We start from the raw sequence: 26303 nt of genomic DNA on the forward strand, positions 1-26303 counted from the left end.
CCATATATAGTCCCCACTGTAATGTCCACGTCATCTCCCCCCACTGTAATGTCCACCTCATCTCCCCCCACTGTAATGTCCACCTCATCTCCCCCCACTGTAATGTCCACCTCATCTCCCCCCTGTAATGTCCACCTCATCTCCCCCCACTGTAATGTCCCCAGAAATCTCCCCACTGTAATATCCACGTCAAAACCCCCACTGTAATATCCACGTCATAACCCCCACTGTAATATCCACGTCATAACCCCCACTGTAATATCCACGTCATAACCCCCACTGTAATATCCACGTCATAACCCCCACTGTAATATCCACGTCATAACCCCCACTGTAATATCCACGTCATAACCCCCACTGTAATATCCACGTCATAACCCCCACTGTAATATCCACGTCATAACCCCCACTGTAATATCCACGTCATAACCCCCACTGTAATATCCACATCTTCCCGTCAGCGCGCCGCTCTGGGGAGCTCACCTAGGCCGCCGCGGCCGGGTGTACCAAGATGGCCACGTCATCTCCCCCCACTGTAATGTCCAAGTCATCTCCCCCACTGTAATGTCCACGTCATCTCCCCCCACTGTAATGTCCACGTCATCTCCCCCCACTGTAATGTCCACGTCATCTACCCCACTGTAATGTCCACATCATCTACCCCACTGTAATGTCCCCAGACATCTCCCCCACTGTAATATCCACGTCATAACCCCCACTGTAATATCCACGTCATAACCCCCACTGTAATATCCACGTCATAACCCCCACTGTAATATCCACATCTTCCCGTCAGCATGCCGCTCTGGGGAGCTCACCTAGGCCGCCGGGTGTACCAAGATGGCCACCGCTCCAGGGATAGGCCGAAGCCTCAGCCTTTCCTATGGCCGCAATCCACGGATCGCGTGGTGTGCCAATCCGAACGTGGCGACCCGTTCGGATCACGGATCAATGATGATCTGTTGCACCCCTAGAAGAAATAGTGCCCCATCATTGGTATCAGTGGAAGAACTAGTCCATCCATTTCAGTGGGAGGAACAGCCCTTCATATCGGTGGGAGGAATTCCCAAGGGCCAGATAAAGGCATGCAAAGGACCACATCTGGCCCACAGGCTGGAGTTTGGAGACCACTGCTATAAGCTATGAAAGCTATGCACATAAGATACAATAAATTCAGCAACAAACCTACAGTACATCAATTCACACTCTTAAATGTTAAAAACACATTGCATTTCTGATGCGTTTTCCATTCATTTCAATGGGGTGCTGCGTTTTTGGTGTGGTTTTGAAAACCGCACCTGCAGTGTAATGGTGTGAAGCGTCCCAAAGGATTTAAAGGGAAATATTTAGCAAGGTAAAAAGGAAGCAAAAGTTTGTCAGTGTGAAAAGGCCCTAAACTACATTCACACAGGCATTTGGAAGACTTTTCTAAAAGCAGCTGGACTTACACAATGCAAAGTAATCCCAGTATTCATTCATACCCATTAGCAAAGTTTAGTTGTGGACAGTTTAGCTGCATTTAAAAAAAATAAAAAAAAAGGTCAACTTTTCGTTCCCATGTGCAGCTAAATGTGAGTTTCATTTAGAAGGAGAAAAATGACACCTACTTCCCCCTTTTCTTCCTGAATTGTTGGTTCTCATGTTTGTATTCATTTTCTACAGATATGGTCTAACAATAATTGGTAAGCTATCAAAGGTGGATACTGATTTTCCGGTAAAGTTGTAAAATAGATCAGGATAGACTCTGATCCCCTAGTTAGATGTTGGGGGGGGGGGGGTATGTACCCATCCTGACCTCCTCAGCCCTATAGAAAGCCTTTGGAATGAATTTGAGTGGAGACTGTGAGCCAGGCCTTCTCCATCAGTGTTACCAACCTACCAGATTGGACTTTACTGACACGGCACCCCAAATTTACTGGCACAGCCACGTTTTTTACTGGCATTTCCAAAAGTTTCTAAATTAGTTTTAAGAGGAAAATTTAAGCATTCTCTCCTGAGTCACAGTGATAGTCTCTCTCCACACCAGGTGGTCCCTTCAGACCACTCCAGTCTCACTCTCGGCTTGCCTTGCTCCCATCCTGAAGACCACAAACAAGACTCCGGCTGCCCTGCTCAGCTCCCTTGCACCATGACATCGCACGACATGCTCAGGCACCACTTCCGCCAGATGTGTTCCCCACTAACACCACACAAACAAACACACTGTAGCAGGCACTCGGATAGTCTCGGCTGGCTCCAGACTGTAATTGTGCATGCGTAGTTCCGAGCCGAGCATCACAGCCATCACATATTTTTTACTGGCAACCTTTTCCTGTCACTGGCATTTACTGGCAGGAAAAAAGGGCCCATTTTTTACTGGCTGCCAGTAAAAATACTGAGGGTTGGCAACACGGATTCTGGAAGAATGGTCAAGCATTCCCATAGCCACACTCCTAAACCTTGCGAACAGCTTTCCCAGAAGATTTGAAGCTGTTATAGCTGCAAAGGGTGGGCTGATTCAATATTGAATCCTATGGACTAAGGTTGGGTTCAAACTGGTGCGAGTGCAGACATCGCATGTGATTCAAACAACATTCCTTTGCACATCACATGCGATGTCTGTGTAGTGCGATTTCAGCCACACAATTTGTATGACTGAAATTGCATTGTTTCCACACCAAAATGATGCAGAACCCTTTTTTTCCCGTACCCGAGTCACATTGCATGGGTGTTCACACCTATGAGATGCTATTCTGGTTTCGGTGTGTCGTTAAGATAACATTGACACCGACAGCAGATCGCATAGACGCAGTGCGATTGCTTGGAGTGCGATGCAGGAAAACACAGCAAATCTTTTGTTTCCTGCTTTGCATAAGTGTGAACCAAGAATAAGACTGGGATGCCATTAACCACTTCCCATCCACGATATAGCCGGATGACAGCTTCAGCGCAGATCAACTTTGTCGGGAGGCTGTCAATAGACGTCCTCCCCTTTGCGTCACTTAGACTCGGGTGATCACAGATCCGAGTAAGGGGCTGGTCAGCAGCTAGAGTATCTCTAGCGGCTGACTTCATTTTTTTCTCCCTATTTAAGGAGCAATTCCTTAGCACCTCCTCTTTTAAGCTTAGGCTCCAAATCAATAATGGTATATTTCAAATGGGGCAGCGAGGGGTTAATTTAACTGCTTCAGGTCTCCCTATAGCAGCGTTATTGCTACAGGCAAACACCTGTGTGCCAGATCATGTATATATATTATATATATATATATATATATATATATATATATATATATATATATATACACACACATACATATACATATACACACACACACGTGATCTGACACTTCCAGGTAGGGGGCATGCATGCACGCACGCCAACGGTGGCTCGCTTCTGCTGTGGTTACACACAGGGGAAGTCAATCAGCGGGTGCACGGTTCCCCATTGCCCTCTGGCACCCGCCAATCGTTAGGCAGAGAGCCAGAACTGCAATCTGCCTATGTAAACAAGGCAGATCGCTGTTCCAAAAGGAGGGAAGGGATGGAATTTGTGTCCCTGCAATGAATAAATTCCATCTCTTCCCCTAGTAAAAGAACCTCACACAGTATAGTAAAACACTGGTTAGGCACACAGTTAACCCTTTGATCGCCCCTGATGTTAACCCCTTTCCAGTCAATGTCATTAGTACAGTGACCATGCAATATTTTTTTCACTGATCACTGTATTAGTTATTGGTTATGTATTAGTGTCATTGGTCCCCAAGAAGTGTCAGTTAGTGTCAGAATGTCCAGCGCAACATCACAGTCCTGCTATAACTCGCTGATCACTGCCATTACTAGTAAAACAATAAATAAAAATATCCATAGTTTGTAGATGCTATAACTTTTGCGCAAACCAATCACTATAGGCTTATTGGGATTTTTTTACCAAAAATATATAGTAGAATACATATTGGCCTACATTGGAGAAATCCAATTTTTTTTTCAAAATACGTTTTATATATTTTTTTTTTTCAAAATTGGCAGTCTTTTTTTTTTTTTTTTTTTTTTCGAAAAAAAAAGAAAGAAAGAACGCAGAGGTGATCAAATACCACCAAAAGAAAGCTGTATTTGTGGGGAAAAAAGAAAATACATTTTATTTGGGTACAGCGTTGCATGACCGCGCAATTGTTAGTTAACGTAGCTGTGCCATATCATAAAAAACTTAACTGTCAGATGTTTTTTCATGAACCTTTACATCCCCTTTAAAGTAAAAATCATACAAATATCATTCACACGAATGATGGAAAACTTTCGAACGATTTTTGTATGTTTTTACTCATCACATACATACATACATACCACACACATCAACAACCATGATCAAAATAGAAGGTAGGGATTGCAATGAGCGTGTCTCTGTAGTATAGGATTAGAATCTAAAAACGCACTAAAATAGTAGAAAACAGCTTTAAATTATATGGTATGGGTTAATCATGGTATTTTGACATCCTTACCTGGAAAATTGCATACATGATGACTGTTAAAGGCCTATTTCCAGAATATTCAGCTACCTTAAATATATCAAGACCCCATTTATTAGCTTCTTCTACTTCCTGTAACACAAGAGGCAATGAGATTCATACACAAAAGGTTAGATTCAACCTCAAGATAAAAAAATAAATAAATCATTAAACTTCAGCTTTAAAGGGGACATGTATGATCAGCGAAGGACTTTACCACTGCCAATGCGCTACAGTGTAAACCTAAAATACAACATTGCGATGAATTATGGCCCGTACACACAATCTGAAAATCGGACAACAGATGGTCCGCCTATTTTGCATGCTAGTCGCATATCAAAAATGGAGAGTTTACTAAAGTTGTGAAAATTCTCATACGACAGAATAAAAAAATCGGAAGTGTTGTAGCGTATTTGTATTGTACTTTGGGAGGACAACTGTACTGATTAAACGAAAATCGTACGATATGGTATCATACGAGAATAATTTTCGTACTTGTCCCATCGGATATCGGATCGCCTCTCGAAAGCTTTGTACCAACGATCCGATTATCGTACAATCGCGTCAAAAGCGGTATTTTCCATCCGATTTTCGGATTGTGTGTATGGTTCATTATTCTTGGGTTCATAGTTACCTTTGACAGGAGTTCTTCCTGGTCAGTCTTTACTCCATACCGTGGAATACTGCAGATAGTCAAGCTGGAGCTATGAGTCAGCTTCTTCACACCACTAATTTGGGACATGGGTCTCTTCTTCTTATCCTTCTCCTTTGTAGTTGGAGAGGGAATTTCCAGTTCATGCTGTTTCTCTGGTGGAAACAATTAGGGGAAAAAATAATGCACCTTCCTAAATCACATTTTCCAAGGCACTGTGACTTGATAAACTTGTACCTGCCAAAAATTGTTTTTTCAACAAGCTAAACACAATTACGGTAATTGCTTGGGAGCAAGTTAGAGCAACAATTCCAAAGGCTACGTTCATACAGACAGTTCAAGGAGAGCGTGTACCTCCTGAGCTGGATTGATGGACACAGCTTTTCATATTCTTGACCGTAGGGTTATAATCGCCGCCTTCAGGAGTAGGACTAGGTAAAAAAAAAGAACAAGCACAGCATGGGCAGTCCCAACTGGTAGTAAACCCCCTCTCTGCTATAAACAGCTCAGTTTGTTACAAAGCAGTACAAACAAAAATGTAGGGGTGGGTGCTGTGTCTGTCAATGAACTCAGAGAAAGGGATTTTACGGTGACTAGAAAAAAATCCAGGTTTTCCCTTTCGTTCATTGACGGAAACCACAAGGAGGGGTTGGAACACAGAATAAATTAAAACTATGGAACCACAAGTCCCAGTAGGGAGCCAGGTCCTTACTCCTAGACTAGGCAGAAACAAATTGGACTGCCTACAGCAGAGTGGAGATTTACTACCAGTTGGGACTGCCCATAAGTGGTGCTGTGCTTGTTCTCATTTCTGCCTAGTCCTAAAGGTGGCGCTATAACCCTACGGTCAAGAATGTGGAGAGCTGTGTCCGTCAATGAACAAAAGCGAAATATGTTTGTTACAAAAAAGCTTTTCATTTTTGTTGCTTCAACATATTGCATTAGCTACCGATATTGTGTGCAGCCATGAGCTCCACACTCTAAACTGGTCCCAGCTGAAAATTTTCAGTGTAATAACTGGCACTCAATGCCTGAAGGTAAAAAACCTTCTCTGTGCAGCAGCAGCAGCCAGAGCCTCCTCAATATCTACCTAAACCCCAACTTGATCCAGCGATGTGCACAAGAGCCTCAGCTCTCCCAGATCTCTCCCCACTCATTGGCCTGGACAACAGCAGGAACCACTGGCTCCAACTACTGTCAATCACAGCCATTGAGCCAATGAGGAGAGAGCGTGGGGACGGGGGCCGAGCCGCAGCTGGGTGTAAATGGACACAAAGAGCAGCGGCCCAGGAGTGATCCTGCTCAGGTGCCACATAACCAGCTGCTTGCTCTAGGGACACTTGGCAAAAGAGAGGGACCAGAAGCAGAGGCAGGGGACCAAGCAGAGGAGGATCAGGGCTGCTCTGTGCAAAACCACTGCACACAGCAGGTAAGTTTGACAAGTTTGTTATTTAAACAATAAATAAGACTTTACAATCACTTTAATATAGCCTATTGGTTTTTAGGACACAGGTAGCCAGTGCCACCTAATGTCCTTCATGACTAGGATACAAGTGGCCAATGCTGTCTAGCGTCATTCATTGCTAGGAGACAGGCGCTATTGCCACCCAGTGTCCTCCGTTGCTGGAACATAGGAAGCTATTGCCACTTAACTTCCTTCCACCATTGTTAGGGTGCAGGTGGCTCCCATGCTCTAATACAGTACATTTGTGCTTGAGGTATGTAGAGTTAGCCCCGACTTTTACATGCATACAACATAAAATATAATCGGTACACAGGACTGTGGACACGTTTTTTTCTATTTTGAAATTATGGATTTGAATGCATTGAAAGTTTACTGAACTTTACTTAACTGTATATATGGGGCCATAGCAAACCATACACCAGCATTTAGGTCTACAAAAAAAAAAAAAAAAAAAACTACAAATTTCTAAATACAGTGAGAACCATTCACACTTTTTTTACCCAGCAAACAAGGAAAATGTGTGAAAACATATACAATGTATTTTACTCTATGCAGAGGGGTCTAAAAGGGTCTCAAAGTGCTACCCCAGTTAGCATCATATGTCCCAAGTAACCATCGTAACCATCATATAGATCAAAAAAAGATACCCGAATAAATAGTAATTTCAGGCACAAATTTTAAGCATGCGTTAAAAATTAAACAAGTGTAAGGATAAGATCATACTACAATGCACACTTGTGTCTTTTATTCTACACTGCTATAGAGAAAGGGTCCCATTAAAGAAAGCTGGCTCTGTGAACTAAGTAGACATTTACCGTTTTTACGGGAATTCTCTACAAGTGGAAAACAGGAGCTCAAGCCATCTTTCACCAATTCCATTCCCATTCATGCCAGAGTTGGTGTCTGTGTGCAGACAGCCGCCATTTTGCTGAAGTTTACTGGAGGCTGACAAGGTGATTTTGTCTGTCTATCCAAAACTGATCCAACTGATCCAAGTTTGGGGGGTATTTGTGCGGCACGATTTGCATTGTTTTGGGCTATTTATATTTACAGCTGTTTGATACAAATTTGGCACCCCTGGTTATTACTTGTTTTGCTGATTTCTTTAAAAGGAAGCAAATTTACTGCAACACCTTAGCAGAGAACAAACTTAAAGTGGTTGTTAGGCCAGGGCTCGACAAATCCCAGTCGTCAGGGCGACTAGAAATAGCGTCCTGGCGAATTGGCTTGGAAGGTGGGCAAAAATAAAAAAAAAAATTTTATAGGACCGGCCGCGGCCTCGCCTAAAACATCCTGCCCGCAGCTCGCCGCGATCGCTGCGGGCAGGATGTTTTAGGTAAGGCCGCGGCTTCGGCCTAGTCCACGGATCGCCTTTTCCCCAGGATCGTGGCGGACTAGGCCCCCACCTCCCCCGCCGCTCGATCGCGGGGGGCCCGTGATGTCCGGTAATTGAGGCCGCGGCCTTGTGAAGTCCCCAGCTCTTCCTTGTGTGAGCTGGCGCCATCTGGTGGTGGCCGTTGGTATTACAATTTAAGTATTACAAGTTAAACAGCAATTCTAATGTCATTTTTCACTATTTTCACTGCCATTTCTTCACTTTAATTAGAACCCCCAAACATTATATATATTTTTTATCCTAACACCCTAGAGAATAAAATGGCGATCGTTGCAATACTTTCTGTCACGCCGTATTTGCGCAGCGGTCTTACAAGCGCACTTTTTTGGGAAAAAAATTACACTTTTTTTAATTAAAAAATAAGACAACAGTAAAGTTATCCACATTTTTTTTAATATTATGAAAGATAATGTTACGCCGAGTAAATTCATACCCAACATGTCACGCTTCAAAATTGCGTCCGCTCGTGGAATGCCGACAAACTTTTACCCTTTAAAATCTTCATAGGCGACGTTTAAAAAAAATCTACAGGTTGCATGTTTTGAGTTACAGAGGAGGTCTAGTGCTAGAACACCGTTTACATATGCGGGCGCTACTCATGTATGTGTTCGCTTCTGCGCGCAAGCTCGTCGGGACGGGGTGCGTTTTCTGGCTCCTAACATTTTTAGCTGGCTCCTAGATTCCAAGCACTGTGCTGTATAACATGCTTTAAGGGAACAGGATCCATTTTATTTCTTTTTAGGGTAACAAACATTTTAAACTTGATGACTTGTCAGGTCTTGCAGCTAAAGGTTCAACTGAGCTTTTGCATTTGAGTCTGTATTGCCTAAGTTTTCTCTGGGGTGCTCTGGTTTTCTCCCTCAAACCAATTAAAATATATGCAGAAAACACACACATATGGTTTGATTCAAACAAAATGATACATAGGGTTAGCATGTGATTAGGGCAGGGACATTTAATTTTTTTTTATTATTTCCAAAGGTTGGCTTAGCCGTCAACCAAGGACAGGGCACACTGTTGATTTCATATCAGCACTCTAGTGGTAAAAGTATATACCACTTGTGCATTTTTTGTACGACATGCTTTTTGTTGAGCTTTAGACACTGTCAGGATGTAATGATCGTTACTCTAAGGCGCCATACACACGAGAGGATTTATCCGCGAATACGGTCCAGCGGACCGTTTGCACGGATAAATCCTCTCGAGGATTTCAGCGGATTTCTCTGCGATGGAGTTTACTCACCATTGCATTGAAATCCGCGCTGAAATCCTCTGGCGATGACATGTCGCACCGTCGCCGCGATTATGACGCGGCGACGTGCGCGACGCTGTCATATAAGGAATTCCACGCATGCGTCGATTCATTACGACGCATGCGGGGGATCCTTTTGGACGGATGGATCCGGTGAGTCTGTACAGACCAGCGGATCCATCCGTTGGGATGGATTCCAGCAGATAGATTTGTTTAGTATGTCAGCGAATATTCGATCTGCTGGAATCCATCCCAGAGGAGAAATATCCGCGGAAACAGATCCGCTGGAGTGTACACCACCATAGGATCTATCCGCCTGAAACCCATTCGCTGGGATTTTTTCAGCGGATGGATTCTATCGTGTGTATGGGGCCTATGTGTTATATAAAGGGACCCGTGAATGCTTTATACTTAACAGTGATTTGTCAGTTTGCGGCTGTTTTGAAGGTGAAGGGAAGGATGTAATGGGTATTGTTTGAATGTACCCATTGTTTTTTGTTTATTTTTCTGTGAAAAATGCAAAAACCTTAATAAAAAAGCATCAAATTAAAATAGTTGTCTGTAAATCACTTTTGTGTTTGGAATATTCTTACATCCTCTACTCACAGATTTCCGATAATATTCAAATCTGGGAGATATGAAGGTCATTCGAAAACCTCTACATTTAATATCAGATATCTTTAGGACATGCCCCTACGCCCTTGAGTGCACAGCCTTGCTTTAGAAAGTGTCCCCGCAAGGTCCTATTTATTCTGCACATGTGCCCTGTGGTTTTCTGTACGTAGCCTTTAGTGGTCCCAACTCCAGCCTTTAGTGGTCCCAACTCCAGCATTGCTCTATCCAGGTGCTATGCGCAGTCTACCTGCCAACAATGCTGGCAGGTAGGCTTTTTTTGGAGAAGGAAACTCTTCTTGTACGCTTTGAAATAAAAGCATCACTCTTTCCACATGCTCTTCTCAGCGAGCTCAGTGTATATTCCCAGCATGGCCTTGGTGCCAGGATGACTTAACTCCTGTGCACATTCATCCTATCAAGATGATCAATGATGCTGAACCCCAGAGAAGGCAAGGTGAAGATGTCAGGGGACAGCAAAAGAGCTTACTGGTTATGCTCTGCTAATAGGGCGGCAAGCACAGTGGACTTTAGTTTCTCCTTATATCCAAGGCATTTGTTGCACACAAAGTGATTTATTTATATTCTTTGAGACTGTTCAGGAAAATATTTGAATGAAGATTTTATGCCTGGGGTTTAGCTTAAGTCTTATTAAAGGTTCACCTTTAATTAAAAAAACAAAACCATAAACATGTCAAACTTACCTGCTCTGTGCAGTGGTTTTGAACAAAGCAGCCCTGATCCACTCCTTCTTGGGTTCCTTTGCTGGCGCTCCTGGCTCCTCCCCCATGACCATTGCCCCCAATCGCAAGCCGCTTGCTATGGGGGCACTAGTGCGTGCTCGCTCCCAAGTCCTGCTCCAAGCGTCCAAAAGACACATAAAGCCGTGGCTCAGCATGAAGGTAAGATTCTTTCAGCCTGTACAATCACTTTAAATATACTTCATTTTTAAGGACTTTGCTTGTTGGTACATCAGTGCTGATAATCAGAAAATGATAATAGAAATCATAATTGTGACATCAAAATGCTTACCTAAGAAGGTACTAGATATATATTCAGACACCTGATTTCCCGACCGGCTTGTTTCAGACAAGTGCGTCAGTTCTCTATTTAACATCCTCTTAAACTGCAGGGAAAAAAAAAAAGCACATCAGTAACACGCTATAAACAAACCAAAGCTACTGCTGACATGGCTTTTCTTACAGGCTTTATGGGTTTTATATATTTATCACTGAGACGGTGCGATATACAGGGCCAGATTCAGGTAGCTCGGCGTATCTTAGAGCGGGCGTAGCGCATCTCATATGCGCTACGCCGACGTAACAGAGAGGCAAGGCCAGTATTCACAAAGCACTTGCTCCCTAAGTTACAACGGCATATCGTAAATGGGCCGGCGTAAGCCCGCCTAATTCAAAGTAGGCAGGCAGTGGGCGTGATGTATTACAATGAAGCGTGACCCCATGTAAATGAAGGGCCGAACGAACGGCGCATGCTCAGAATCACGTTGCATATACTCCCCAAGATACGACGGCTCAATGCCTTCGACGTGAACGTAACCTACGCCCAGCCCCATTCACGTACGACGTACGCAAACAACGTAAAATCCAAAGGCTGTTCCGACGTCCATACCCTAACATGACTTACCCCTGCTTTATGTGGGATAACTTTACGCCGGACGTACGCCTTACGTAAACGGCGTAGATTACAGCGACAGGCGTAAGTACGTTCGTGAATCGGCGTATCTAGGTCATTTACATATTCGACGTGTAAATCAATGGAAGCGCCCCTTGCGGCCAGCGTAAATATGCGCCCAAGATACGATGGCGTAGGAGACTTACGTCAGTCGGATGAGGCCGAAATTCAGGCGTATCTTCTTTTAAGAATTAGGCGCATAGATACGACTGGGCATCCGTGGACTTACGCGGCGTATCAATAGATACGTCGGCGTAAGTTCTCTCTGAATCCGGCCCAATGTATATATATATTTTTTTTTTTTCTCACCTGCTTAGTGTTTACATTGGAGATTACAAGGTAAATCACTACTGGGGAGGATGAGCAGGCTAAGCTGCTGGGAGAGTTTGAACAATATCAGTGCTCTGCTATGAATTTTGAAAATTAATTACTCCACAATGCCTATGTCTACAGTGATCAGCTTGGGTCATTTTTTAAGCTCATTTCCATAGCTTGGCCACAGGTTCATTTTAAAGACCAGCTTAAAAGTCAGTGATAGGAGGTAAAACAAATCCTCATGCATCTTTCTGGGAGCTAACTAAAAGCAACAACAAGCAAAAAATATAATGCAAAAGTAAACAATACCCATAAAGTAACCTTACACTAAATGTACAACCAATATTCAATAGATATTAAATAAACAAGCTGTATTAGTCCATAACAAATTAACAGCCCTGAGCTATGAAACATTTAAATCTGATACTCTAAAATCATTCAAGACTTGCATAAAAATATTGATACACATGTGAAATATGTAATTGTGGCCAAAAAAGAGACTGTTGCTGTACCTAAATTTAATTAAATCTGAGAATTAGTAATTTCATAATGTAATATACAGTGTCTTGAAAAGGTATTCATACCCCTTCACATTTTTCAGTTATAAACACCTGCTCTGCGTGCTCTCTTCAGGGTTAGTGACCTAAACTATTGGCACCATCAATTCAGCATTAAAAAGCCAGGCATTTAGCATCTTTCAGGAGTAAGCCCTCGTTCACATTAGAGCGACTTGGCATGCTATGGAGAGCTCCGGTCAGCACAGTTGGTAGCCTCACTATAGCAGCAAATATATGCATCCTCCTTTTCACGGTCACATTCACCACAATAATAAATGTGTACTTTATGAATGTGCTTTTCGTCAAGTTCACATTATAAACATAGGTGTATAATGTGCCCTTATAGATATTTTTTGAGAAATATGTCTAGAAAGGTGCCCATTTATGCAGGAGATGTAATAGATCAGCCTATCTCAACCTATTTGGAGGAGCCCTTGAAATAACCTGCTAAAATGTATGAAATCTACAGCAAATGGTACATAAGTGTGATGGTCAAAGGAAAGAATCCCCCCTTAACAGCATAAAGAGAACCTCTGTCAGTGGTAGCTGATCTGAGAGGCAGACATTGCTCGTGGAATGCCTAAAACCTTGTTTACACTTGTGGCTGGGGGTGGTAAAAATAGGCAGTTAGTTGAGCTGTGGTTGTATAAGCCTCCCCTCTAACCTAACACAGCAGGTTGAGCACATGCTGCGGCAAAAATGACACCGCCTGTTGCGTATTTGGGGTGGTACTGCCATAAATGGGGCTGGACTGCAACCAATGCATGTGGATGTGGTGTGGCTTACATGGATAAAATGGCTGCATGGAGGCACCACATTGCTTCCCAGCCACCTGTCAAATGCCCTCTGAAAAGGGATCCACCGTACATTACTTTTAAGAGGAGCAGCAGGGTCTGCAGCAAGTGCAAATGAGCCCTACCAACCTCTGGAGGAAGCCATCCTAAAAGACTAATATACCAAGTGGTAGATACTGGTATACAACAAAGCAAGCCTAGTTAAAGTGCATCAATGGTCAAAATGTAAAATCATATATTCCTTTCCACGCTGTATTTAAAATATTTCTAGCAGACGTCTATTAAGCTGAACGATGTGGAAGTTTTTTTACTTTTTTTTTGGTGAAGATCCCCCACCAATTTCTTTCTCTGAATCTGTGACACAATCACTATGCCCTGTGAGCAGACACTGTTGTGTCACACACTTCACAGAACTTGCCTTCAAAACTACAGAGGTGCTGAGTTTTAGGAGGTGTGGTCAGATAAGGAATCAGTGCCTGCAGATGGCAAGGTACCATGGGATATGTAGTCCTTACAAATTTAATTAATTTAAAGCGGGGGTTCACCCTATTGATAAAAAAAAAAAAAATTCCCTCTAGCATAAAATTCGGCATAGTAGCGCGAGCTACAGTATGCCTGTCTTTATTTTTTTATCCCAGTACTCACTGTGCACTTGTAGATAAAAGATTACGACTCCCAGCGGGGAATTGGCGTTTCTATGGAGAGAGAAGGTGATTGACGGCCGGCTCTGGCACGTCACGCTTCTCCGGAAATAGCCGAAATAGGGACTTGGCGCTTCACGGCGCCTACGCATAGTCTGTGCGCAGGCGCCGTGAAGAGCCGAGACCTGTTCCGGCTGTCTTCGGGGAGCGTGACGTGCCAGAGCCGGCCGTCAATCACCTTCCCTCTCCATAGGAACGCCCATTCCCCGCGGGGAGTCGTAATCTTGTATCTACGAGTGCACAGTGAGTACGGGGATAAAAAAAATAAAGACAGGCATACTGTAGCTCGCGCTACTATGCCGAATTTTATGCTAAAAAGTTGTTATGGAGGGTGAACCACCGCTTTAATTAAAATTTCTGGCCAAGCCAATATAAGTTATTACTATGCTGATGTTATAAAATGAAAAAAGTGTATGCTGATCATAAAGCCCACCTCTGGGCACAACAAAATACCCTTGCAGAAGACCCCCAAATGCAAGGGTTAAATGCTTGGTCTGGGGGTTGCATTACTTACCTAACTCTCTGATCTCCTCTCCCTGAATTCCAGTGTCTGCATCATCACATACAGAGCAGGGCTACAGTTCCTATATTGTACATGCCGGAGACAGGTGGCTGCAGTGGATGGTCACATGGATCAAGAGTGGCTGCTGAAGTGATGAGAAGGTAAGTAATACTGTCTTTTCTGCAACCCCCTAGACTTAGCAAGCATTTAACCCTTGCAGTGTGGGGTCTCACAGCAAGGGTGTTTTTTTTTGATTATTGCGTCTAGAGTTTGGCTTTAAATTTAACTACCAGTAGATCTTTGAAGAAACATTCTTAAGCCTAGTACACACGATGAGAATATCGATCAATGATTGTTCGTTTTTGTTTTTTTGCATGCTAGTCTCATATTGAAAATAAAGAGATTACTAAAGTTACGAAAATTCTCATACGACGGAATACAACTTGGAAGCGATGTAACGTGTTGTATTGTAATGTATTCTTTTGTTTCCGAGCCTGCATGGTCTTGGTCTTCTAAATTATTTTGGACTAATACTGTACTGATTAAATGAAAATAATTAATTCTGGTATCATATGAGAAACATTTTTGTGTTTGTCCCTTTGGATAATTTTGGATGTACTGTCGTGATCGGCTCTCCAAAACTGTACTAATGATAAGATTATCGTACAATCGCTTCAAAAGCAGTATTCTTTATCAAATGTTCTCATTGTGTGTGCTAGGCATTGCTAATGTTTCACAAAAATCTCAAGCGCTCCCCAAGAAGAAGTGTTGTTGTTTCTTCCAGATGTCCCATATCTCCTGAAAACTGAGGACATGTGGTCTGTACACAGCCTGGTAAAGGACAGCTATGAAGTATAGAAAAAAATCCAGTGCTGGGCGAATGTAGGGGGGGGGGGGGGGGTGTCACCAGTGATGTGTAATGTCTGACACTGTCCTAAAAGTCAGATGGCTTTATGGATCACAGGTGAGATAAATGACACATATAGGCGATTTGTTTTAATGGGGGGATTCATCAATGATTTGTGATGCCTGCCACTGTCCTATAGGTCAGATGTCTTTATGGACCACAGGTGAGATAAATGACACATGTAGGTGATTTGTGTAATGGGGGGCCCATCAATGATCTGTGATGGCTGGCACTGTCAGTATGGATCACAGGTGAAGGAAATGACACATGTAGGTGATTTGTGTAATGGGGGGGGGTCATCAATGATCTGTGATGGCTGGCACTGTCAGTATGGATCACATGTGAAGGAAATGACACATGTAGGTGATTTGTGTAATGGGGGCCCCCCTCAATGATCTGTGATGTCTGGCACTGTCAGTATGGATCACAGGTGAAGGAAATGACACATGTAGGTGATTTGTGTAATGGGGGCTCATCAATGATCTGTGATGTCTGGCACTGTCAGTATGGATCACAGGTGAGATAAATGACACATGTAGGTGATTTGTGTAATGGGGGGCCCATCAATGATCTGTGATGTCTGGTACTGTCAGTATGGATCACAGGTGAAGGAAATGACACATGTAGGTGATTTGTGTAATGGGGGCCCCCCATCAATGATCTGTGATGTCTGGCACTGTCAGTATGGATCACAGGTGAAGGAAATGACTCATGTAGGTGATTTGTGTAATGGGGGCTCATCAATGATCTGTGATGTCTGGCACTGTCAGTATGGATCACAGGTGAGATAAATGACACATGTAGGTGATTTGTGTAATGGGGGGCCCATCAATGATCTGTGATGTCTGGTACTGTCAGTATGGATCACAGGTGAGATAAATGACACATGTAGGTGATTTGTGTAATGGGGGGCCCATCAATGATCTGTGATGTCTGGTACTGTCAGTATGGATCACAGGTGAAGGAATGACACATGTAGGCGATTTGTGTAATGGGGGGCCATCAATGATCTGTGATGCCTGGCACTGTCAGTATGGATCACAGGTGAAGGAAATTACACATGTAGGTGATTTGTGTAATGGGGGGCCCATCAATGATCTGTGATGGCTGGCACTGTCAGTATGGATCACAGGTGAAGGAAATGACACATGTAGGTGATTTGTGTAATGGGGGGCCCATCAATGATGTCTGGCACTGTCAGTATGGATCACGGGTGAAGGAAATGACACATGTAGGTGATTTGTTTAATGGGGGGGGGGGGGCATCAATGATCTGTGATGGCTGGCACTGTCAGTATGGATCACAGGTGAACGAAATGACACATGTAGGTGATTTGTGTAATGACAGGTCCTGATTGACTTACAAGAAGTTGAATGACATGACATCAGAAAGTCCTATGGTTGTGATCCCGGCTCCTGCATACACCTGTCCTAACTCTATCACCAGGACCATTGCAGAGCTCATCCTCCTCCCCACCATCTTCTCATGTAGGTGATTTGTGTAATGGGGGGGGTCATCAATGATCTGTGATGTCTGGTACTGTCAGTATGGATCACAGGTGAAGGAAATGACACATGTAGGTGATTTGTGTAATGGGGGGCCATCAATGATCTGTGATGTCTGCCACTGTCAGTGTGGATCACAGGTGAAGGAATTGACACATGTAGGTGATTTGTGTAATGGGGGGCCCATCAATGATCTGTGATGTCTGGCACTGTCAGTGTGGATCACAGGTGAAGGAATTGACACATGTAGGTGGTTTGTGTAATGGGGGGGCATCAATGATCTGTGATGTCTGGCACTGTCAGTATGGATCACAGGTGAAGGAAATTACACATGTAGGTGATTTGTGTAATGGGGGGGATCATCAATGATCTGCAATGTCTGGCACTGTCAGTATGGATCACAGGTGAAGGAAATGACACATGTAGGCGATTTGTGTAATGGGGGGCCATCAATGATCTGTGATGTCTGGGCACTGTCAGTATGGATCACAGGTGAAGGAAATGACACATGTAGGTGATTTGTTTAATGGGGGGGGGGGGGGGGGGGGGGCATCAATGATCTGCAATGTCTGGCACTGTCAGTATGGATCACAGGTGAAGGAAATGACACATGTAGGCGATTTGTGTAATGGGGGGCCATCAATGATCTGTGATGTCTGGCACTGTCAGTATGGATCACAGGTGAAGGAAATGACACATGTAGGTGATTTGTGTAATGACAGGTCCTGATTGACTTACAAGAAGTTGAATGACATGACATCAGAAAGTCCCTATGGTTGTGATCACGGCTCCTGCATACACCTGTCCCTAACTCTATCACCAGGACCATTGCAGAGCTCATCCTCCTCCCCACCATCTTCTCATCCATCACACACTCCTCCTCCCTCTCCATCCCTCTACACACAGCGCTCACCTTGGCCCACAGAGAGCAGCCCATCCTCCTATTTCCAGCATGCAGACAAGCGCTAGGGCTTCCCCCGTGCTCGGCGCCCTAAGCCGCTAAACGCCCCCATTGGAGTCCAAGGAGGCGCCCAGGGAGGCCCGGGGAACATGCGGGGAACGGGAATCCCTTCACTGCTTCCCCAACAACAACACGCCGCACTGGGACAGCTAGCCAATCAGGGGGCAGCGTGCGGGCCAATAACAGAGCAGGAGGCTAGGCAAGGGGAAAAGATGCGAGCCATTGCAAGGTGAATGGCTAGCCAATGAGAAATAGAGGTGTGGCCAATGCGGCTGGCTACCGGAGTAGTGCAAGTCATCAAGTGTGAGACGAGAGAAGGGGCGGGGCTTCGGCGTATGATGCGGCACATGGAATCGCGAAAATATAGGGGGCGGGAAAATCGAGCACCTGACCCCAGCTAGGTGTACCTCAGACGTGTGGGGATGACGAGATGTACGTACGGGACAGGTCACCTGTACAGCGCGGGAAATGACTACAGGCTCTATGGGAACATACAAACCAAAACAATTCTCTGGGCTACCCCACAATTGTCTGACTGAATATAGTAGTCGTAGAACAGTTAATATGGAAACAGGAGGAGTGGTCACCTCAGTATCATTATACCTAATGGGCAAAACAAAATCAAGCACTGGCACCATTTTTTTTCCTGCTTTAATTAATCACATGTACTTTGTGTATTCTCACTTGGATTGTAGGTCTAGTGTAGGGGGAGGATGTGTTGTCCATAGCTTCCCTCATGGAGAGAGCCCCTTTCCTAGCACTCCTTGGGTGGTTTTGGCTGACCATGATGAGTTGGGTCCACCTAGCCTTTAGGCTCAGTGGACCTGAGTGTGCGTTGTCTCCGTAAGGAGTCTTGCACAGGAAAAGGGAGGGGCAGCTGCCCTGGGCGCAATGGTTTATTGCAGGGATGAGCGAGCGCCCTAAGGGTGGAGGTCACAGTTTTTGGCATCCTTGCCCTGGGCACTCAATGACCTTGTCCCAGCACTGGGGGAAAAGGCTCACTTACCTGTCCTGGAATCCAACAATGTGGGCACCCAAGCCAATGTTTCGGGTGCTGACGCCGCCATTTATAGTAAGGGAATCTGGCTGTGAAGTCGGTGGGGGGCAGATCTTCAGAGTGTTCTCGCAGCGGTGAGATCTCTCGGAAGTGGGGATGGGTACCTGTCAAAAACAGGAACCCACTCCCCCCGAAAGGTGCCAAATGTGGCACTGGGGGTGGCAGATAAGCAAAGCTTCCACTTTTGGGTGGAGCTCTGCTTTAAAGTGGTTGTAAATCCCATTCATGAAATCAGACCTGGGCACATCCATCTGTAGTGTTTACTTATCTCTCTCCATATCTCTGTGTCTTTCTGCTACTGTTTTTTTTGTTATCAGCATGATAACATCTGACAAGTTCTCCCACACATGAGAATGTGAAAAATGCAGCGTTAGCAGGATCAGCCCAGACACCTGCCAGCACCTGCATTTAGCCCCACCCAAGTGCAGTATCAGAAGATCACTGTCACTTCCAAAACACATCACACAAAACCGCAGCGTTTAGCAGAGTCAGGTCTGATCCCTGCTAGCACTAGCAGTTCATTTTTTTTTTGTAGCAGTTCAAACAATCCTCTGACAGCCAGGTGCTTCCTTAACCTGTGAGTCGCACTAGTTACCTATTAATTTATTGGCAAAATGTCAAACCAAAGGTACAGTAGTGAAGAGGCCTACAGGATGCTGAGCATGACAGATGAGAGCAGGGGAGTCTTCACTTTCAGATTCAGGCTCAGTATTTGAACCTGTAGTGAGAGGCACCCTGACAGATAAGCTCTGACGATGGAGTAGTAGTCCCTGCTAAGGTCAGGCATACCGGACCATGTTTTTCTGTTCCTGAAGTGCAACAACTGCATCATACTGGTATGCAGCCGAGTGTCAGTACGAGTGCCGCTCTACCTTCTGGTGAACTGGCAAGCACCAGTGGTCAAGTACACCCTGGTCGTAGACAAACCTGAACTGCAGATCACTTGGTGATGTTGCCAGTCCCATAAGTGCAGTGGCTAGCACAAATGGTGCCCTACAGTCGCCAAGAGTTCGAACACAGGCCCGTAGAGCCCATAGTGCACGTCCTGATTTGCAACCCACAGATTCTGCAGCGCCCGTACTTCACCCATTTACTGGCCAACCCGGAATTCAGGTGGAAACAGCAGATTTAACGCCCTTTGAATTTTTTGAGTTGTTATTCACGGAAGATCTGTACAGATCTATTGTGGCCCAAAGCAATTTACACACTGTTCAATTCATCGCCCAAAATCCCCTTGCCAGACAATTTGGCTGGAAACCTATAACGGTTCCCAAATTTAGGACCTTTCATGGGCATTACTAAAAAGTGAGTTGCAGTCATATTGGTCCACTTACCCAATTCACCATATGCCCGTGTTTTCTTCTGCCATATCCAGGGCTAAATACAAGCAGATATTGTGGTTCATGCATTTCAATGACAATGAACTGAGTGACCCTGGCTATGATCGGCTCCATAAAATTTGGCCCCTCGTAAACCACTTTGCAGCCTTATTTATTCCCGATAAATAATGACGATGATTACATTTTCTGGTCATCTTGTTTTCAAACAATTTTCCGGATGTCTTTTCTGGTACCCCCCACCCAACAAGCACCTCAAAAAAGATGCCGTGTCTGTAGCAAGCACAGATATAGGTGTGACACCCGCTATTTTTGTCCCTCCTGTCCTGGCGTACCTGGACTCTTCATGGGGGGACTGTTTCCGTCGCTACCACACACTAGTGGAGTATTCAAATAGGGTACAGCAAGGCACAGTCCTAGTGAACTCTTTCACAAAGGGTCTCAAAAAAATGTTAGATGGCTATTGCATTTTGAGAGACCCCAAGTTGGAATGTTCATTTACAATAAAAGTGTAAAAAATATATATATAAAATGAAAAAGACAAAATAGTTGCCAGATATGGGGTCAAGCTGTATAAGCTCTGTGACAGGGCAACAGGCTATACATGGAGTTTTCTGTTTTACGAGGAAAAAGATAGCAGCTTGGAGCCCCCCAATTGCCTAGACTACATCAGGAGCGGCGGCAAGATTTTTTGGGACTGTTTTTTTTGGTGTGACCTTATTTGGTAAGGGGTACCATTTTATACGTGGACAATTTTTATTCAAGCATGCCACTTTTTAGACACTTCCATCAATCATGAATTGGTGCATGTGGCACCATGCAATCGTCGGCGCTTCCCCAAACGGTCCCAACTTAGTCTGGGAGAGAGAGCCTGCTTGAGGTCCAGTGAGTTACTTGCAGTGAGATGGAAGGATAAACGGAATGTTTTCGTTCTGTCTTCCATTCACCCAGATACGTCAGTCCAAATTACTACAGCGACTGGTGTTGTTGAAAAGCCACCACTACAACCGTAAAATGGGAGGGGTAGACTTCAACGACCAGATAATGGGGCTGTACTTAGTTGCCCGTGATGCTGGTATAAAATAAAATGTGTATGTATACTGTGACAGGAAGTCAGGTAAATCTGTGGGTGTTGTCACAGACGGCAGATACATTTCTGCCTTGTTTAGACAATACACCAATTATTATTAGGTGTCGGCTGCAGAAGTAGCCAGAAAGATTTATGGGCGTTGGAAAACTTCAGCTGTTCAGAATGAGGCAATTAAGGCCTCTATAAGTAATCCAGAGGATTACTACTGATTGCTGCATCCTGAGGCTTTCTGAGTGAAGGAGAGCAGTGGGCTGAAATACTTCTGAAGAGGTGAGGTGCTATTGATTTTCTGTGTGATAACAATCAAAAAGACTTTTGTTTTCTGCTGTATGATCAGCAGTGTCTGCCCAAGCAATAGGATGTGCCAGACTCCATAGATAGGTTCCTGTGTGAAAGGTAGACGCCCCAAGTGGCCAGGGTTTATTTATGTTTGATTTCGTTTATGCTGTTTGACGCTTGCACTTGTTTCCAGCAAGATGGAAGAATAAACCAAAATCTTTGTTTTCAACTGTCTTCGACTGCCTTTCTGTATAAATTCAGTGTGTAGTGAACCCATCCAGGGGGTCACACACCCCGCTACCGAGCTAACCCCTTACACATGATGGAGAATGCGGGCAGTTAAAGTAAACCCAAAATGGAGGAGATACTGAAACAGCTGGCTTTAGCAAATGCAAATCAACAGCAGACAAATGCAGGTTTGCAGCGGAGCCTTGCAGCTCAACAACAGGCTCACGCAGCTCGACAACAGGCTCACCAAGAGAGCATGGCAGCTCAACAACGGGCTCACCAAGAGAGCATGGCAGCTCAACAACAGGTTCACCAAGAGAGCCTTGCAGCTCACTGAGAGAGCATTGCAGGCTTGGAACAGAGGCACCAGCAGCAAATGGAGGCCATCGTGACACAGCTTCAGAGACAGCAGACCGAGGCTGGGAGTCAGGCCAGTAATATACCGACTTTTCAGGTAAGACACTTATTGCCAAAGATGACTGCAGATGAGGACGCTGAGATGTTTCTGAGAGAGCAGCGGAAAGAGAGAGTTGGCCTAAAGAACAGTGGGCTGGACTAGTGGCCCCCTATTATCTGGAGAAGCCCAAAAGGCATATTTTGATTTGGAGCTGGCAGACGAAAAACTATGATCAGTTAAAAGAGGAAATATTGGCACGTTTTGGTGTAACCCTGGATGTCCGTGCTCAGCGGGTCCACAATTGGAGTTATCAGCTGAGGAATCAAAAGTGGATGTGATTCTGCGCAACGTATCTCACAAAATAGTGACACAAAAATATGACCACATGTGAACCAAAAAAGAAAAAAGTGATAAGTGTACGTCCGTCCAATCCCTACGCGTTACGACACTGGATCACGTGTCTTCGTCTGGGGAAACTTTGTCGTAACGCGTAGGGATTGGACGGACGTACACCTGGAGTGACGTAAGCCGGCGCTGTGGAATGCCGCTCGTTTTTATTACTGCTGCACTTTTTTAACTTTGTTAATGTAAGCACAGGTCTTTTCCTTCAATAAATTCCCCTGGTTTACTGTACTTCACCATTGGAGTCCCTCCTTCTGTTCTCTCTTTTTTACATTTGGGGCTGAGTGCTGTGTGGATTTGTGAAGGAGACGCGGTACCAGCTGAAGGGGCGGACGGATTGGAATAATACATAAAGGGCTGCTAGTGTGGGATATATTGGATGCCTATTTACATCTGCCTGGAGGTAAGAGGCTAGTGAGCCCAGGGAAGGATTCGGTGTATCATCTGCTTGTCATTATTATTTCATTTATTGAATTCAGCAATATCAAGCATTCCTATCTGGCAGCATTCACTGTATTATTGATCTTGGGATTATTTTTGCACATCACTTATCCAGCAATTCTTGCTGGATTGGTTCATTTATTGGACTTTATTGCACTTCTTTGTTGGATTTATGCATGTTTGAGTGTGATAGCTCTCTTATTATATATATTTATTACATTTATCACTTATCACTTTTTTCTTTTTTGGTTCACATGTGGTCATATTTTTGTGTCACTATTTTGTGAGATACGTTGCGCAGAATCACATCCACTTTTGATTTCTGTTTTGTGTATTGTAAACACCACTAGTTTTTGCTGCACTGTATATATTTTGTTTAAGGTATTGCATATTAAGGATCTATATTAGCGCAAAAGCACTTGTCACTTTTATCAGCTGAGGAAGCCACCTCGGTCGCAGATGTATGTGACCTCATCCCTTTGGCTAGGAAATGGCTGCAGCCAGAAACTCTGTCCGGACCAAAATTTTGGAGCGAGTAGTCATGGACAAATTTCTTAGGTCTCTTCCTAACACCCTGCAGAAATGGGTGAACCATGGTGGTCTGGAAACCGCAGACAAACTTGTAGACCTGGTCGAAAGGTACCTAACCACAGAGAATTTGTCCTCTTCCACCAGAGACGCACAGACTTTTCACCCCAAGACCAGACCCTCCCCACCTATAGGTAAGACTGCATCAAGGGATGGGGGTGGAGAGAGGGACCAAGGAGCAACTAGAGGAATTATCGGGACTACTGCTAATGTTTGGCGAGAGCGGCCTGGAAGACCCATCCCACAGGAGAGGACCAGAAGGTTGATTTGTTACCGTTGCCGGGAAGAGGGACATGTAGCAGCGGTTTGCCCAGCGGGTGATGAACCCATGCAGTGTGACTTTCTGACAGAGAGACGACAGTCCCTTTTTGCAACCACATACACTGCAGTAAAGGAAAATGAGAAACCTTTATGTAGAATGTGCTTAGATGGTAAATATGTTGTGGTATTGTTGGATTCAGGTAGCCTGGTCACCTTAGTGAAAAGTGATCTAGTGGTGGGAAAAACCTTACATCCTAGGAAAATGGCTGTAGTTTGTGTACATGGGGACACTCGAGAATATCCGGTGACTACGGTTTCCTTTGAAACCTCCCTCGGTAACTTGTATCACCAGGTGGGTTTAGTTCCCAAACTGCCACATGACGCCATTGTGGGAAGGGATTTCCCCAAATTCTGGGAACTCTGGGACTGCCCAGATTCCCCAGTAGGTGGTTCTTCTGAGCCTGAGCCATCTACTCCAGAAACCTCTAACTGTGAGGATTCTCCTGAGTTTCCATTCTCAGTCTTAGCAGGGGGAAACACCAGTCCCTAGGGAGGAGCCTGCTACCTCAGAAGAGGAACAGCAGCCGATAGGGTTTGATGACCTCAAGGTGTACAGAGAAAACTTTATCACTGAGCAATTGAGGGACCCCACATTGCTAAGAGCCCGGGAGAATGTAGTGAAGATAGATGGGAAGTTAGTTAACCCTGACGAGAGGGTTGCCCTCCCTTCATTATTGAAAGGGACCTGTTATATAGAGTGTCACAGAGGATAGAGGACACCATTGAGCAACTAGTAGTGCCTAAACCGTATCGCAAGATGGTTTTGGAACTTGCCCATGGGCACATTCTTGGGGGACATTTGGGAGCAGAAAAAACCCGGGAGAGGATCACCCAGTGGTTTTATTGGCCTGGGATCACTAAAGAAGTGGAATTGTACTGCTCTTCCTGTCCAGTGTGTCAGATTACTGCACCCATGCCACATTTCCGCAGTCCGTTGGTACCCCTGCCCATTATCGAGGTCCCTTTTGAGAGGATCGCCATGGACTTGGTTGGCCCCTTACTGAAGTCCACTAGAGGGCACCAGCACATCTTGGTAATAATGGACTATGCCACCCGTTACCCAGAAGCGATTCCTCTCCGAAACACCTCTGCTAAAAACATTGCCAAATAGTTATTTCAGGTTTTCAGCCATGTGGGTCTTCCTAAGGAGGTCCTAACTGACCAGGGCACCCCGTTTATGTCTAGGGTGACCAAAGAACTTTGTAAATTCCTGAAAGTGACCCAATTACGTACATCAGTATATCACCCTCAAACAGACGGGTTAGTGGAAAGGTTTAATAAAACCTTAAAACAAATGTTGAGGAAGGTGGTGGATAAAGACGGAAAGAATTGGGATTATCTGCTCCCTTATCTGATGTTTGCCATAAGAGAGGTTCCCCAATCGTCCACAGGGTTCTCCATTTGAGCTACCGTATGGGAGGCACCCCCGGGGCCTACTGGACATTGCCAGGGAAACATGGGAGAGTGAGAGTTCCCCTCATCGAAGTGTGATTGAACATGTGGCCCAAATACAAGATAGAATTGCCCAAGTGATGCCGATTGTGAAGGAACATTTAGCCCAAGCCCAATTGGCTCAACAAAGGATTTACAATCGTGGGGCCCAGGTCTGTTCCTTTGCACCTGGTGATAGGGTGTTGGTGTTGGTCCCCACGGTCGAAAGTAAATTCCTAGCCAAATGGCAAGGTCCCTATGAAGTGTTGGAGAAAATGGGGGTGGTGAATTATAAAATTAGCCAACCGGGAAGACGAAAACCTGAGCAGCTCTATCACGTGAACTTGCTGAAACCTTGGAAGGATAGAGAGTCCTTGGTCGCTAAGACTACCCGATTTTCTGCTCCATTTAACCTGGCTGTCCCTGAAGTTGGGATAGCGGAGACTCTATCCAAAACTCAGCAACAGGAGGTTAAAGAATTTGTGCTCCGTAATAAGGAGAAGTTTTCAGACCTGCCAGGTTGGGTCTCCGGAGTTGAACATGACATTATCACCACACCAGGGGATAAGGTCAAGTTGAAGCCTTATAGAATTCCAGAAGCCCGGCGAGAGGCAATTCGCCAGGAAGTAAAAAAAATGTTTGAGTTGGGGGTGATAGAAGAGTCAAATAGTGATTTGTCCAGTCCCATTGTCTTAGTACCCAAACCAGATGGAAGTTGGTGGTTTTGTAATGACTTTCGCCGCCTGAATCATCACTAAGTTTGACACCTATCCTATGCCCCGCATAGATGAACTAATTGATCGCCTAGGCACTGCCCGGTACATGACGACGTTTAGACCTGACCAAGGGTTATTGGCAAATTCTCTCTCGGAGTCGGCCAGACAAATAACAGCATTTGTAACTCCAGACGGATCTTTCCAATATCGGTGAATGCCTTTTG

At 44.7% G+C, this 26303-nt stretch overlaps 1 protein-coding gene across 4 annotated transcripts in view; it reads right to left on the reverse strand.

Moving 5' to 3' along the window:
* The window catches only part of PDE4C (phosphodiesterase 4C), a 368145-nt gene that overhangs the window by 49521 nt on the left and 292321 nt on the right, over positions 1 to 26303 (reverse strand). For 3 of the 4 annotated variants that reach the window (XM_040326959.1, XM_040326973.1, XM_040326966.1), the window contains exons 7-9: positions 10891 to 10984; positions 5116 to 5288; positions 4476 to 4574 (exon numbers count right to left, since the gene is read on the reverse strand). In XM_040326959.1, coding sequence (XP_040182893.1) covers positions 4476 to 4574; positions 5116 to 5288; positions 10891 to 10984 — 366 coding nt within the window. Of the gene's footprint in view, positions 1 to 4475; positions 4575 to 5115; positions 5289 to 10890; positions 10985 to 17744; positions 18009 to 26303 lie in introns of those variants that run through there. The other variant, XM_040326979.1, reaches the window with a different exon arrangement.

The sequence above is a fragment of the Rana temporaria genome, chromosome 1 (assembly GCF_905171775.1).
Source record: "Rana temporaria chromosome 1, aRanTem1.1, whole genome shotgun sequence".
In the NCBI taxonomy this organism is placed as follows: Eukaryota; Metazoa; Chordata; class Amphibia; order Anura; family Ranidae; genus Rana; species Rana temporaria.